Raw genomic sequence first — 16595 nt, 5'->3', positions numbered from 1 at the left:
GGGGGGGGGGGGGAGGGGGTACCCCAAGAAAATTTAAACAATTTCTAGTCCATAATAGTGCATTTTGGGCATATATTTTTTTCTCCTATTTTTGTAATAAAAAGTAAAGGATGTTAGAGGGTGCGCGCGCTGGGTGCACCCTGTCGTATACTAGTAGTTAAACAAAACGCCCGCTCCGTGTAAATAACTTTATTAATAGTCCTTAACAGCATCACGCTTCCAGCCGGATCATAACACAGGGAGATACTAGCGCCCTCCCTGCCAAAAAGGCTCCCCCGCCCAAAAGCTCTCTCGGCCAAAGCTCTCCTTGCTCAAGAGCTCTCTCGGCCAAAGCTCTCCCAACTAGCAGTCAAACCGACCTTTATATACTAGTACCTCACCGCACTAGACAGGTTATGCAAGTACCAGACGGGTTATGTAATCTAAGTACATACACCTATCCCTGGGGTGTGGTATCAGTAACACTATGTAATATGTTACACACCCCCACCCCTGGAGCCGCTAGTGCTTGTACATTCAAGTCCTTGTTTAGCGCGCATTAAATGCTCATATTAAGACACCTGTGAGCTTATCGCACATGAAAATACCATCAAAATTCAGGTCTGAATACATAGAGCGTACGCCTTGGCTATTTTATAAGTTCACTTAAATGAATTAAAGAAAATAACTCTAACATAACAGTACATGTATTTACTTTTATTTTATGTATATAGTAATATATATGCTGTTTAAATTATATATTATAAAACAATTGACAAAGTTTAAATATGATTAATACACACAAAATAATTTTGACACATTTTTAGCAACAACACAATTGAAAAAAAACATTTAACATAAAAAATGCACACAACAATTTTGACACGTTTCAAGCCATTCGGAATTCCTCGACCATTTTCCATCAAAAACGACCGCGGATGTACGACGATACATCACTAGAAGTAGTATCAATTTATTGTTGTGTTTTAAGGTGTACATGTATTTCTAAGTTAAGTGCCAGTGAATTAAAATTCACAAGAGTGATGTTATCACGTTTAACTGCTAAATTGAAGCTACTACGCGATTTATTTGCATGTAGTAAAATGTAAAGAGTCCTGACATTGTAAACCGTCCATATAAATCCGCGGTTGCTTTCGATGAACAAGGCCGAGAAGTTCCGAATGGTATTAAGCTACAGGTTCCAATGTTTGATGCTTGCATTATTAACATCAAAAATCAGCTTGGTATTCAATATCAAATACATTACACGATGCTTAGAAATGTGTTATATTCTCGTTCCTTAAGGCAAAACTGATGCTAAATACACTATTATGCCAAACGCTTTTATATACAAACTTGAGATTCTTTTTTTTTCAAACACTGGTGTATATAGATCTATGGTTGTAAATTTGGATACATGTTGACAGTTTTGCAGTAAAGAAAAATTAACATTCAATACAACTAACTTATCAGAAAATGCTATATCAAAATGTATATGAGCTAAATGTGTTCGTGTGATTTGACGCGTTTGCAGCAGTTTCACTTCGTTAGGGCTATGGACTTGCCGTCGACCATTGCGCTATTGATATACACCGGATCATATCGCTATGGATCTGTCACCGATCATATCGCTATGGATCTGCCCATAATCAAAATGCTATGGATCTGCCTTCGATCCTACAAACCGTTGAAACAGCCATATAAGTGCCCGTCACTGCAGACTCAATATCATAGGACAAAACTGCTATCTGGCTTTAATTTGACTTTGATTAGCAACCAATGCAACTGGTTTTCTATGTGATTTGAATAGTGTATTTATGCGACCTTGACCTTTGATCTTAGCGCATAAATGTTGTGTGTCACACATAGTTCAACTCGCAAACACATAGTTCAATGCCCTGTTTCATTATGTGGAAAATTTATTCATTTCACTGTTTTGCAGCCAATGCCTTCATTGTTGTTGTTTTTTAATAGTGTATTTATGCGACCTTGATCTTTGAGCTGAAGACATAAATAGTGTCACAGATATCCCGACTTGTAAGCACATCGTTCAGTGCCATTTTGTGGTACATGTATCCGCTTCACTCATTTGCAAGCAATGCCTTCATAACTTTCTTTTTGATTTGAATAGTGTATTTATGCGACCTTGATCTTTGAGCTGAAGACAAAAAGTGTGTCGCAGACATCCGGACTTGTAAGCACATCGTTCAGTGCCATTTTGTGGAACATGTATCCGCTTCACTAATTTGCAAGCAATGCCTTCATAACTTTCTTTTTTATTTGAATAGTGCATTTATGCGACTTTGATCTTTGAGCTGAAGACATATATATGGTGTGTCACACAACTTGCAGGCACACAGTTCAATGCCGTTTGGATTTTGTGGTACATTCTTCATACGGTGTTATGCAATTAAGGTCGTTTTGATTTAAATAGCTTTTTTAAAGCATCGTTCTTTTAGCAGATGGATTCGCCGACGACAATGCCGGCGTATGATGGTTTCTTCTTGATGTGCGTGTTCATGATGTACGCCACGTACGTCATTATCAGATCGTCCATGTTGTGTCCCTGACAACAGAAACGTGCATCGATTTAAGTACTTTAAATCACGTGAAATCATGTACTCTTTATTTCCACCTTTGAAAACACATCATTGTGTAATAGACTTGACTTAAAATTCACACCTTTATGTAAAAAAACTTTTTAATTTACTTATGAATGTTAGTAAATCGACTTGAGTTTCATAAATGATTTAAGACGTTTTATGAATACCGGCCTGCGTTTCAATAAAGATTCTAGTCGATTTTAGTCGCAAATTGAAATAATCTTCATTATTTCGTTACTATATATATATATATATATATATATATATATATATATATATATATATATATATATATAGGCTTCAGCCAGTATTTTAAATGAACTCATAAGTTGAGTAAATAAAATCAATCTTTTGGCTTACATTTGTAATTATTACTAAACTCCTTTATTGAAACGGTCCTGGTGTAAAAAAAACTTAAGCCACGAGTCTTACCACGCTTGTCTCCATGTAGATCTTTGATATGCTGGAACCCTCGCCTATGACGAGAGTGAACGAGTACTCGTCAAACGCCCAGTTGGGAACTTTGTCAAAACTGTGCATCACCAGTAACTCCTGAAACACACATTGGCGAATCTCTTTCTAAATGTGAAGAATAAAGCAGTGTCGTTTATTGTAAATCCTTCAAGAACCAATGCGAAAACATTTCTCCGGGACAGAAAAACAACATAAATAAATAAAGATATACTTCATTTACACTTAAATAAGAAAAAAAAAAACACTTCTGGTTCGGGTTACCCGCCCCTTTCTTCGAAATAGGAGCCAATCGTTCGTTTCATGGCTAAAAATATTTATTTTACCGAAGATTACTTTATATACTACCTCGAGAACCCCAAAAGTAAAGTAAATCCATTCGTGAACTATTCGTTTTTTTGTGCTCACGTGGTGAATATATATTGCATATCTAAAACTGAAACAAACAATTATTCCTCTATAATGCCACCATTCCCCAATGATGACAGTAATGTTCAAGCCTGACATATGAAAATCTACTCTACCTGTTTTTGGACAAGATGTTACCTGAACCACACATTTTGTTTGGGCCTCACTCATCCAGAATTTTCCGAAGAAACATATTTTTAATGGGAACTTAGTAACGCAAATTCTGAAACCAAAACTAACTAAAAAGTAAGTTTTTTTGGCAGATCAAATACAGCAGCTTTGGTAAACTTACCTTCGTTATGGCGTCGATAAGACCGACTCCATTGTGGTTCACTGCGATAAGTAGTTGCTTTGGATAAGTCTTGGTACTTCGTTGCTGAAAAAAATATTTGAATATACATTTAAAGAGATCCGCAATTAAGAACAACACATTATTTTACTCTTCCATCATTTAAACATTATATATCAACTCGTGAAAAATTGTTCTTCAAAAGTGGCAGAGCAAACTATTACTAAAAACGACTACAAAGAACAATAGACGTTTATAACCTACCCTGACTTCAAAGAAGACTGAGCCATATGTCTGGAACTTGCTGATCCCCTTAAGGAAGGCGACCTTGGCATCGTCCTTTGTGGGGAACTTGTGCTGTCCAATCTTCTCCTGGAGAAGCTGTAACATATATGCGTAATGCGTGACTGGTACACTACGTTTTTGAGTGACCATTATGTGTATATATCTATCCCCATAAATGATGTTCAATTAATGGCGCTAAACAGTAGTTTGGGGCATAGGTTTCAGGGTTACCTGCTGGCTGGTATAATTGAGTAACCCTCGCCCGACCAATACAACAATACCAATTAATTAATTAAAGACGGAATCGTATACAAATTGTATGGTTATTGTTAACAAATTGTACCATAAACAGCTGATTACGAGTGGTTTCATTTTCTTCAAACTCGATGCTAGTCCATCTGAATCGTCCAAGACAATGCTGCAAACACACTTATCTTTGACCAAAGGCGCATATATATAGCATTTATGTACGTACCTTCTTCCAGTCAGATGGAGATTTTTCTTGGTGAACATTCTTTGGGAGCAATGTTGGTATGATGTCTCTGTAATAAAGGTATATTCGCATTTCAGCCAATTAAAATAGCTCACAGACCGTGGTCATTATATCAACAGGGATTTAATGATTTGAGTTACTTTCTTTGATCTGTATTTTACTATTTTATAAGACTTTCTTTGGTTATGTATGGTCATATATAGAAAAAAATCAATACATTCATCGAAAAAAAATATTGAATCTTTCAAAACGCAATTTAGATACAACCTCTGAAATACTTTGTGATACAAAAATTGTCTCCATATCATGTCACCACGCATGTTTCAGCAATGTTGCTAGTATAACATAAGCAAGAAAAAAGTCTTGTTTAAAGCTTGTTCACTCGTTTAATGGCCACGGGTGGTATTCGATATACTACTGAAGTTAATTTGATGGTGATACATCATTGGCTTTATTCACTCTATTGGTCAGTAATTAATAACAAGTAATCCGATTAGCTACATCGTTCTTAGATCCAGTTAAGACCAATATTGAATATCAGCTCTGGTTAAGACCCCTCCCCAAAGCCCTAAAACATAATAGCCGTGATATTGATCAAGGTTGTTTAATGGTCAAACTCCTTTTTACCCTCTTGTGTTTGCTATCATCGATAAGATACTAGTATCAGATTATTAAATATTGATCTGCCGTAGCAAAAACGGTGAAGCCCTTTTTCTGTGAATAGAAGACAGCTTAAAAAGCAATAATCAAATTAGAATTACGCAGGAAAATAGGCACCCTCTTGTAACACAATTAGGGCGATGACCAGGCGATGCATATATAGCAAGGAATTGTCAAACCAGACAGTCTGTGTACTAAGCGTTCAACATTAATAAAAGTGACTTACTCAATGTGATCAAATGGCTGCTGTTCGTCCCCGTACTTGGCACGGAAAAGAAGGGCGCCCAGCCCGATACTTTCTTCGACAGTACACTTGTGGTACCCTCGGAGGTAATTGGGCACCTCCTGTGGTGGGAAAGACAAGACATGGTATTTCAGAAAGAGCTATTCAGGGTGAGGAATCATGTTACTTCAACGGGGTTCTCAACTTCTCACATTGGTCAGCACGGGTCCCAGCCGTTGTAAACAAACAAGATGTGACGTCAATTCCTAAATAACTTTTTTACACCTATTTTTAGCCAAGATGCTGTTGTCTGCTTCTACACGGGTGAAATATTTTAGATTTGCTTGTATTTTAATGATGCAATCATTGGCCAAAATGTCAGCGTTGCATCGTTCTACATATGTGTCCCTGCTATTGTGTGTATATACAATTTAGTTGTTAAATGCTTGTGTGAAACTGAATACTACTGAGAACTACTAATATATTAATGCATTAGATCTAGAAGTAATCAACAAAATCTGTTTTCAAAACGGTTTATGTTGAAATATGCAAAATATCAACAAATGTACACCAACATATTTGAAAGAAACAGGACGGGCAACTGTGGAAGAATATAATTCGTTTTCAGATTGATTAGATGTATGTCTTCCGTTTCAATGACGCACGTTGTCACGAAAACCGAAGCCTAAAAACACTACATGGACTATCCCCACAAATACGCAACATGAACTAGCATAATGTGTTCGGTATTGAAATATTCCCCAAATTTCCCATCCGCCGTCTCATACCTGCGGAAAATGGAACTTGATGTCGGCTAGTTTGTCTCTCCCCGGGATGGCGTTCATCCAGATCTTCTTCATGAAGATCAGAACAGGCGTCTGCTGTGCGGCTACGAGAAGAATAGCAAGATTTGACATAGGGTTTTCTTTTATAATAATCGAGTTACGATGCCAAAAACGTGAATAAAATATTGAAAAATATATTTTCATAAATATGCACTTTTATATGTATTTTCACAAGTTAAAGTCATAACAAAGTGCATATTAATAAAAATGATATTTTTTTGGATTGTTATTTTTAGTTTGGAATTATCAGATTTTTTGTATTCATAAATAAAATCGAGTATGAAAATCCGGTGCCACTGGTCATTGGATTTTTATTTCGTAGCAATGCGTGTACTACATAGTGTGTGTACCAATATGCAGTTTAAAACCTTTAATGCTTTATACCGAAAATAACTTTTACAAAATTATTCAATGATGCCTAAAACGTGCTTTCATAAAGCCTTATATAAAAAGGATAAAAATAAAAAAGCCTACCTACTCTACCTGTTCTTGAATAGGATGTAACCCTAATAAAACTTTAAAATATTTTTTGGGGGGTTTTACCTTGCTCACTATCTGTGGCCGTGGATGACATTTTCATATAGTAGCGCTGTATGTGTGTGAGGTGGTCAAAAAAGTAGTCCCAGTGGGCAACATTCAACACTGGAAATAAAGCACGATTATAATAGATTCATGCATCAAATGGTTAACCATGGTTGAAGCTATTAAAAGCGGACTTGAACTTGGTGCACAATGAACATGGTGCACAATACTGTTTGATATGAGGACACAATGATGCATGTTTGTAAATATTTATATTAATTTTTTCTTAAATTTTACCAAATACTGAAATACGATTAGTATTAATGTTACAGAATGTTTTGAATCACATTATTTTCTTCTATACTACTACGAGAAAAAGAAATAAAGGAAAGCAGAGGAATATGACGGAAAATAACAAAACAAAATAATAATTTTATATTATGTACATGTGTATTTATAAATCAATCGAAGCAATGATTAGCAACAAACACAATTTAAAGCAATTTTAGAAAGTCAGTAAAAATAACTAAGACGTACACAAGAAATGATGTAGAACATGCAATGGATTATCAATGGATTATCAATGGATGATCAAGTCGAGGTTATCAAAGACGCACAATATAGGTTTATTTTTAACGCATACTTCATACATGTTTACCTCATTTTAATGATCAAAACAAAACAAAACAAACAAAAACGCGTACAGATAAAAAATACTATTCATATTTTGACACATTTTTCAGTAGGACTTTTTTGGCCACGTAGCTATTACTTATAGAACAACGTATATAAAGGCTATTTTTTCATATGTACACGCACTATATGGGGTTTTATATCATTCACGTCAAATGAGTTAAAATAATAATGCATTAAAACATGTTTTATTGTGCGCCTTTAAAAGTAAAGACGTCCAGTTGAATGATTTACTATCATATATTTAAAACCAGATCCATTGACATAAATAAAGTGCTATTCATGAACAATCACTACTAATAAGTCAAACTGCAGTTAAGTGCATACATCGGTACCCAAGTACTCGTGAGCCGGTAGATTACAACGTGATAAATTGCATCATATATGCTACGTCGGAAGGCAACATTTTGATTCGAATAAAGACTTTAAAAACAAAGATAACTTTTCTATTTCTTCACCATTTTAAATGAAAAATAGCGCAGTCTACGCCGCTTACGAAGCCCGACCTTCGGTCTTTTACCAGAGTTTGATTCAGAGTTTAGTTTCTAAAAACCCTTCGACAAACCTTTTCACAATACGGCCGTCTGGCGGAGCACTGTCAAAACATTATTTTGGAAACAGGTTTGTCGAAGTGTTTGATGAAACTAAACGCCTAATCAAACTCCCGTAATAAAACGAAGGAGGGGCTCATAAAGCGGCATAGACTGCCCTTTGTTTCATTTAAAATGGTGTAGTAAAAGAAAAGTTATATACACACACTGATACAGCAATACCACTCGGTGACAATCGCGGATTTTTCCATTTTTCTGTTCATTTATTTCACGTAGATCGATTCTGGTGAATGTACCAAAACAAACGGGTACCCGTTTCCAAATGTTCTACCCGTCCTTGCCCTTACTGAAGTACATGCTATTTAACTGAATGTGATGATAAAGTACATTTTCATCGCACCGTTATGTTGAAAGGGCAACGAGAGTGTGAGAAAACTCCGTAAATAGAAGAACGCTTTGGCTCTTTGGGCTGTAAAGTGTTTACAAATAGTTGTGACCCGGAATTGACTCCCTTGTTGTTTTTTTTCAAATGATTTGGTCACTTGACGCCGCCGGTACAAATACAACCGCCATTTGCATTGATACTGGTAAGACTCTGTCAGTCTGTGATGTTTATGTATACTACATGTGTATACTTCGATTGTAATGATGATGATGACGATGGTGATGATAGTGGTAGTGGTGTGAATTTATACAAAAAATCTTGTAATTGTGCATGTACATTTACCAGCATTTTTAAACCCATTTTTCGTGTACAGCGAGTGCCGGCGTTGGGGTAGTTAACGTGTTTATTTCAACGTGAACTCTAGTGAATGGAGTCAATGATGTTATGACCACAGAATTGACAATAGGTGCATATTGAATACCGACCACGGAATCGACTTTTATACACTCATGAATTAAAGAGACTGGTACAAAAGTGCAGTAGTGTATCAAATTTGAAAATACAAAAATATGTGCCCAGCTATTCTACTCTTCGCCCATAACAAGTTGAGTTGAGTGAACGATTTACACGAACATGCACTTGCCCATGGATCTAGGTCTAAACGTATCAGAACAGTGATATAAAATGTTCTTACCACTTCCCGAGCCTAAGGCTTATCATACCAATACAAATATATTAAAATGACATTTCCAGCATAATTTGACAACTTTTAATTGGAAACTAGGTACTAGTATACAATGTACTACATCCTTTCAGAAAAGAACAACTAAACACTGCTAAGATACATAACACATAGCAGAATATGTCTGAAGACATTTATGCAACAGTATCAGAGGCAAGCGGATTTGACGTTTTGACAGTAAAATCATTTTTCAAAAAGTTATGTTACTCACGGAAGCCAAAGTTTTCTTTGGGGAATTAAAGAAAATACAACAGATCACATAACACTTACAAACATAAAAATAACTCCATTTTATAAAAACAAATGATTGTACAATCTATTATTGTTTATCCACAAGGGACTAGACACCACGTGAAAAAAATGCAAGAAAAAAAGAAAATTGTCAAATACGTACATAAGGATATTGTTGTGTACAACGCACTGTATCTTACTTACTGATGTATTATATTGCCTACGACACATGTATCTTTCGCAGTTTTTGTGTATTTTTCCAACTGGAAATTTACTGGTGTTGTCTACCACGTTAATTCCAGTTAATTTAAAAATAGCTTCGGTTTATGTATCTGTAGTAATCAAGTGACTTTCATATGCTAAATATACACTCTATAAACTGGGAAACCATTTTTTCGCTGATTTTAAGCGGGTTGACTCACATTCGAGAGCGACAAAATATTTTTTAAATCATGTGAAATGATGTATTTACGTCCTCATACCTGCTCGTTATGACAAAGTTTGTCTTGTGGAAATAATGTTTTTGCCGATTTTGGGACCATCTGGTGTCAAGCCCCTTTAAATATAATTTATTGACAAGATTGTGATTTGTTCATGAAAAAAAAACATTGAAAGGTTAATCAGCTACCTTTATCTTTCAGACCAAAGAACAGCCCATACTCGTCCCCGGTCTTTAGTTGTAGTTTCTTCACAATGTTTGTGTGGATATCGCACATCCGGGTACTCGAATCCACCTCGATCTTCTGCAAGGAGGCGAGAAAAGACGTTTCAGTGAAATAGTAATGGTTTCTTTAAAAATACGATTGCATTAGTTTACAATGTGTATGCAAAAAGGACTGACAAATCACCCGGCAAGACGTTTTAGTAAAACAATAATGTTTCATTTAAAAAAAACGCTTGGTTTAGGTAAAGTTGTGTTTGCGAAAAGGACAGATTTGTCATCCGGGTTCTTAAATCTCCTTGACCGTTTACCAAGAGGAAAGAAAAGTTTCAGTGAAATAATAAAATACGCTAGTATACCAGATTTATATGTGTACATGTATGTAAAAAGGACTGTTTTTGCTTTTAACGTTAAGAGTTAAGATTTCAAATGGATGTAATTAGCTTTTAAATGGATTGTTTTTAACTGTATGAGTTTATCTTTTAATTGGACGTGTTTAGCTTTTAAATGGAGTAGTTTGCTTTGCAATAGATGTGTTTTGTGTTCAAAGGTACGTGTTTTGTTTTCAAATATATGTGTTTTGCGTTTAGATGGATATGTTTAGCTTCTAAGTGGATGTATTTAGCTTTTTAATGTATGTGTTGTGCTTTTAATGTTTGTTTTTAGCTTTTAAGAGAATGTGATTTCCTTTTAACTGTATGTGTTAAGCTTTTAAATGTATGTGTTGAGTTTTTAATGTTTGTTTTTAGCTTCTAAGCGGATGTGATTTCCTTTTAACTGTATGTGTTTAGCTTTAAAATGGATGTATTGAGCTTTTAATTTTTGGGTTCAGCGGTTATTTTATTAATTTAACTGTCTGTGTTAAGCTTTAATGTTTGTTTTCAGCATTTGAATATATATATGTTTAGCCTTGAGTGGATGTGTTTTGCTATTAACCTTTTAATGATAACGTTTACTTTAAATTGCATGTGTTTTACGTCTTAAAATAATATGGTTTGCCTTGGTTCAACACTAAAACCTATGGTTACCACTTAAATGTATGCGATTTATTTTTGTCTAAGTAATAGTTAGATTACATGAGTTAGATCTAAATGATTAAGAATGGACGGAGTGAGCGTGGCGAACGAGCCCTTTCTAATGATTAAGATTTTACTCTAGGTCATCTAACTGAATTTGAATACAACCTCATTGGCTGACATATTTACAAATTCAAAATTTGACCCAGGAAGTGTTTATCGAATGAGTTGCAGTAGGTGGACCGTTAAACACCGACGAAAGCTATATTATTAATGGTTAAGCCTAGTACTTAATGATCTGCAATTTCATTGGCTTAAAATTAAGGTTGTATTTTAAATTCATTGAATAGTTAGTTATTCGGCTTCAACAATCGCTCGAATGCCACGTGCACAATTACCTGTTTTGTCTGGTCAGGGAAGAGCACGTGGAACTCGATGGAGGGATGTTTGTTGGCAAGCGCCTCGTACTCCAGCTGGTGGGGCGGTGTGTAGCGGCAACCCTCGCTGAAACAACAAGATAACAATGTTACCGCTGCAACCGTATGATACATTGCTATTTCTTAAAAATAAAAATTCAAGCTCTTTGGATCATATCAGATCCAATTAAAGTTACTCTTGAAAAAACACACTTTAAAACAACATGTTAAGCAGATAGAAATAATTTCGACGATCAATTTTCGCTATTTCTCATCGACTGCTGTTGTCACATATGCATTTGGAAATCTTATTAATAATGCAACAATGGCAAAAGTCTTTCAACAGCAACATGACATCATTCCTGATATTGAAGAATGCTTTTAAGAAATATTTATTGAAATATCGAGTAAAACATGTCAGAATTGGACTGACTCTCATTGTAATGGAACAAAAATACATTTCTTTATATCAATATACCAGTATTTTTTACTTTTAAGACATAGTTTTAACATTTTCATTTCAAATGTACAGGGCAACATACTTTAATTTACTATAAGTTATTTTTTTCGAAACTTGATATGCTTGTAAAAACATGAATTTATATCATGTATACAAATCATAGATATTGCTTTGTGATATTCTAAAAGCGATGTAACCCGAATATCGCATAAAAGTCCATGTACATTGTACATGTAGATCTAAATAGAAATGGATTTGCATAATTTCACACAGAGGTAATTCACAACTATATATAAAATTTTCAAATAAAACAAGTTGCGCACCAGCCTAAGCAGCGTGGATGACTTACAGAAGCGAAACATAGTCACTGTGTGGGAAGGGACACCGGATATAGCTAAAAAAGTGACCAATCGATAAGCGTTTGATTTTGACACATGGACAGTTTTCTATCATATTTTTGTATTTTATGGTGATATATTTAACAAAATCGAAGAGTTTTGAATTACTTGATACTGTGCAATATACGACTATGATGGAAATGTGTCTCCTCTTTTGTATAATAGCACAATTCTCGCCCAAAGTTGAATGATCGCTCACAAATGTTCAATTATGTGGTACGATTTCAAACATAAATCAACAAATTGAAAATAAGAATAAAAACTGAATCGAGCGATTTCATTGTAATTACATAATCTAGTAATGTGTAAAATATCAATATGATATCTTTTGTTGTTACGGATATATTCATACCTTTTGATGCCCTGGCAGTGTACTGGGGATAGATGAAGCAAATAAATAACTGCACAGGGGATAGCTATTGAGTGGACTGAGGATAGTAAAGATGTATTAAGAAAAACGAGACTGTGATAATTATTACGGCTATTATCTATACGTGAGGTCGAGGGAAATTGTTCGAGGTTGTCCATATCGAGGGATGAGAGCAAAAACATGTTGTTGTTCTTTGTATCTGTATGCACTTAAAACTGTTTCATTCATACATATTAGTCAACCATGATGTGTTTTTCACAAGCATCAATATCTAAATATTTGAAATACGTCGGTAATTTGATTTATTGAGTAACACAAAACATATGACCGTAGAATGTATGTGGTGTTTGCTATTCATATATATAATATTGCTTTCAAGTAGGTACGTTTTTGCAAACAGAAAGTCACCAGTAGGGAATGAGATATTGCGATCAAATTTGGAACACGTAAAGCTTTTTTCTTAGCTTGGGTCGATGTTGGTATTACTTAGAACAGAATAATGTTCTCTGCTCGTTCACTTCAGTGAGAAAGAATGTATTGTGACCAACCCTGATATTTACGCAGCTTGCATATATACTTTCATTTAGGAGAGCATGGATCAAACTCAAGTTTGCTCAATAATTTCTTATCAAATTGTACTTTTTGCTGATTATTTGAAAGTTCGAAATAGACATATACATGTATAATGTATATTAACAGTGTTACTATCAATTTTTGTCCCATTTTACATGTTATCAACAGGACACATATTTCTCAACTTTGAAACTATCCCCAGTACATAATACGGCTATCCCCAGTACAGTACTGTGAACATTTCTAAGGGCATATCTTTAGAAGTTTAAAACTTACATTGCCATTTCTTACAATAAAAATAGTTGAGCTTATTCTTGTGAAATCCTTCGATTCAGATTTTTTTATTTATTCGATATATTTCCTAAAAATAACAATACTTGTCGAAATTCAGTAAGTTTTGAGGTGATCATCTCAGATTTGAAGAAACATTTTACGAGGTCTGCTAAATCGTAAGCACTTAAAGTAAACCATAGGCCAAATTTAGCATTCAGCTATTAGTTCAAATACTTGATCTATTGTAGATACAGTAGATAAGCGTTAACACAGCAAGATCTTACCTCTGGTAAATTAAAACAACTGCATAATTGTCTGTTTACTTATCACTTTTTGAGCTATATCCGGTATCCCTTCCCACACAGTGATAGTATAAGCCTCAAGGCTTTCTTCTCAATTCTCTCTACACTATTGTTTTATACATAATTTAAATGTTCTTTGTTTCAATGCATTACATATTTGGTCTTTGCTAAGTTTATTATGCTCAAATTTGTAGAACTATTCTAATTGTAAATGTTATATCGAAATAAATATTGTTTAAACCAAATACAATAATAATATGCACACAATAAGGCTTACCAAATCGTTTCAATGTTTAGCGTCCGCAAACGGATAGGTTTTGGGCTTCCAAATAAAAACACCCAACATATTATATGGTCAACAATCTTGCCCAATATTTTTTCCTTTTACTATAGTTCCAATTATACAGAACACACGTGAAACAACATACTTCATGCTTTGCACTAATATGCTTGGCATTTTATTTCAGGGAATAATGTACCGGTGTGATTTCTATGATCAACATACTTAAATACAAGTTTAATTTTAACTCTTTTTGCAGTGGAAATCTTACAATTGAGAATTGCCCAGAATGGAATAAGGAGGCACTAGTGTCTATACACTATATAAAAACATGATGGCACATGTTTAGCATTCGTTGTTTTTCGGGTGCTCTTTTGTTTTTCAGGATAGCTAGATCGGTTTTCGTACCAAGGATTGACGCTTAATATAAGAAATCGGTTTGGTATTGCCTATTTTATAAACGTCTATTATAATCCTACAAGTGGAAAACATTTACTTTAATGAGGTACATAATTTCATTTCATCATAAAATATACACTGGTAAAATAATAGCTGGCAAAAAAGGACACACCCCCGCTGAAATGTACATACAATGTATATATAATTATACGGTAACCATTTATAATATTGCCCCGCTTTCTTACCTTGGTCTATAACTAGAAATAAAAGCTTCAAACAATAAGGAAATACTTGACTAACGTTCCTCTACCAACATGTACCTTGGCTTAAATCTAGCCGCAAAGATGAATATTTATAATTGTAAGATCTTACTAAACATTCTTCTAAACATAAATGCAAAAATGAGGACAATCTTTCCCTGAATTCCCTTTAGTGTGGTTAATCGGACATGTTCAGACCGCAGTCAAACTAACGACATATTACATTGACTAAATTTACCACATTTTAGCGTACAATGTTATTATTCCAGGGAACTATTTTTAAGCGCAGTCACCAATAGTCGCTTATGTATTAATCCGATCTTGTTATTGGTCTGATTAATTTTGTCCCGCCCGGACGTCCAGTATTTGACTTAAAACAACAAAAGATAATTATCCATTAGTATTTTCCAATTCTACCTTTTAGTAGCGTGTAGTTTCGGCAGGCATCTCTTAGCAAACACGTTCGGGTGTGTCCTCAGGAACATCTCTAGCTCGTCAAACAGATCGGCCTGGGGGTAGGTGCAGGTTAAAAGCAACCATAGCAGCTGCCAACCGCGCTCTTCACTCAGCCTGTATAAAGGGTTTACGACAACTTTAATTGTGGGAAATAACATTATCAACGTCAAAAAGGTCGCACTGAAAGACCATGACGGTCAAAGACTACTACATACATTTCCTATATATTCTATTGACAATTGACCAATATGCACGCGAAATAACACTGACTTCTAGTGCTTCACGACCCCAGCCACAAATGGGAAGAAAGTTCCAAAATGAGTACTTTATATAACATCTAACGTCAGAAAAAAGTAGAAAGAACACTAGTTCGCCAAAGGTTATGAAGTGGAAAGAATACTTACTAGTATTTTCGAATGGAATTTATGTATTAAAATGTAAAAACTTCAGCACAGGTTTAAAATATAATTCCAAATAAATAAATGATCACATTAAAATAACTGCTTTACAACGAGTATGCAGAAAAATATCTGATCGTGCAGTTGCTACGCAATAAATCGGTCTTGTAATTAAGTTAAAATCGGAGAACCCAATCGGAAAATCTCGGCCATTTTCCATCGAAAACAACATTGCATGTATCTGGACGGTTTACTATGTCACAATTCATTATATTTAAATATACTCCAAGTACATGTAGATCGCGTGGTCATTTCAATTAAGAAATTAAGTCTAATAGAAGGACTTAAAGGGGCCTTTATAATTATGCATTCATACACTTAACTGGGATTCGGTTTGAACTAAGTAATACAAATTACACGTGAAAACATTACAATTAATTATTATTTATATTATTATGATAAATTTTGCGATCTAATTTTACTAATGCACCGGCATACATCCGAGGTTTTTGTTTCGATCGAAAATGGCCGAGGTGTTCCGATTGCGGAGAACCCAGATGAAATCAAACCATCCACAAACAAATGCGCCAAACAGAAAACCAAAAACCGTCATGAACAACACTTGGAAGATTGACCGCCCAAACTGCCTAGTCACTTGAACTCCGTCTACACATACCTGTTTGGATTTTCTGTCAACTGCTTCATTACTTGGCAAAATATTTCATCCCTCAAATACCGCTGAAGAAAGAAAACAGAAAATATACATAATTCATGCGACAGAATGTAACGAAAACGTTTACATAATGTAGTATATAAAAACTGAACAAATCAGTAAATAAAGTATTTGTACTTTGTGTACTACAATCGAATCCCGTTGGCTCGAACTGACAGGCATCGGCGAAAATACCTCCAGCCTCTTGAAATTCGAGCCAAGCGGGCTAACATTCAGTAGA

The 16595-nt window shown here is 34.8% G+C and overlaps 1 protein-coding gene across 8 annotated transcripts in view; it reads right to left on the bottom strand.

Annotated features, from left to right (window-relative positions):
- Positions 1 to 681: 681 nt before the first annotated feature.
- LOC128219943 (myosin-VIIa-like) overlaps positions 682 to 16595 on the bottom strand; it is a 44509-nt gene continuing 28595 nt past the window's right edge. For 6 of the 8 annotated variants that reach the window (XM_052928129.1, XM_052928133.1, XM_052928137.1 and 3 more), the window contains 13 exons: positions 16319 to 16380; positions 15206 to 15358; positions 11456 to 11561; positions 10009 to 10123; positions 9102 to 9119; positions 6800 to 6898; positions 6200 to 6300; positions 5415 to 5533; positions 4511 to 4577; positions 4015 to 4131; positions 3754 to 3837; positions 3015 to 3134; positions 682 to 2545 (listed from right to left, as the gene is read on the bottom strand). In XM_052928129.1, coding sequence (XP_052784089.1) covers positions 2435 to 2545; positions 3015 to 3134; positions 3754 to 3837; positions 4015 to 4131; positions 4511 to 4577; positions 5415 to 5533; positions 6200 to 6300; positions 6800 to 6898; positions 9102 to 9119; positions 10009 to 10123; positions 11456 to 11561; positions 15206 to 15358; positions 16319 to 16380 — 1272 coding nt within the window. In that variant the 3' untranslated portion in view covers positions 682 to 2434. Of the gene's footprint in view, positions 2546 to 3014; positions 3135 to 3753; positions 3838 to 4014; positions 4132 to 4510; positions 4578 to 5414; positions 5534 to 6199; positions 6301 to 6799; positions 6899 to 9101; positions 9120 to 9360; positions 9376 to 10008; positions 10124 to 11455; positions 11562 to 15205; positions 15359 to 16318; positions 16381 to 16595 lie in introns of all 8 variants that reach the window. The other 2 variants (XM_052928134.1, XM_052928135.1) reach the window with 2 other exon arrangements.

This window comes from Mya arenaria, chromosome 15, assembly GCF_026914265.1.
Source record: "Mya arenaria isolate MELC-2E11 chromosome 15, ASM2691426v1".
NCBI classification, from domain to species: Eukaryota; Metazoa; Mollusca; class Bivalvia; order Myida; family Myidae; genus Mya; species Mya arenaria.
The sequence above is the reverse complement of the archived record's forward strand: the minus strand, read 5'-3'. Positions and strand labels throughout refer to the sequence as shown.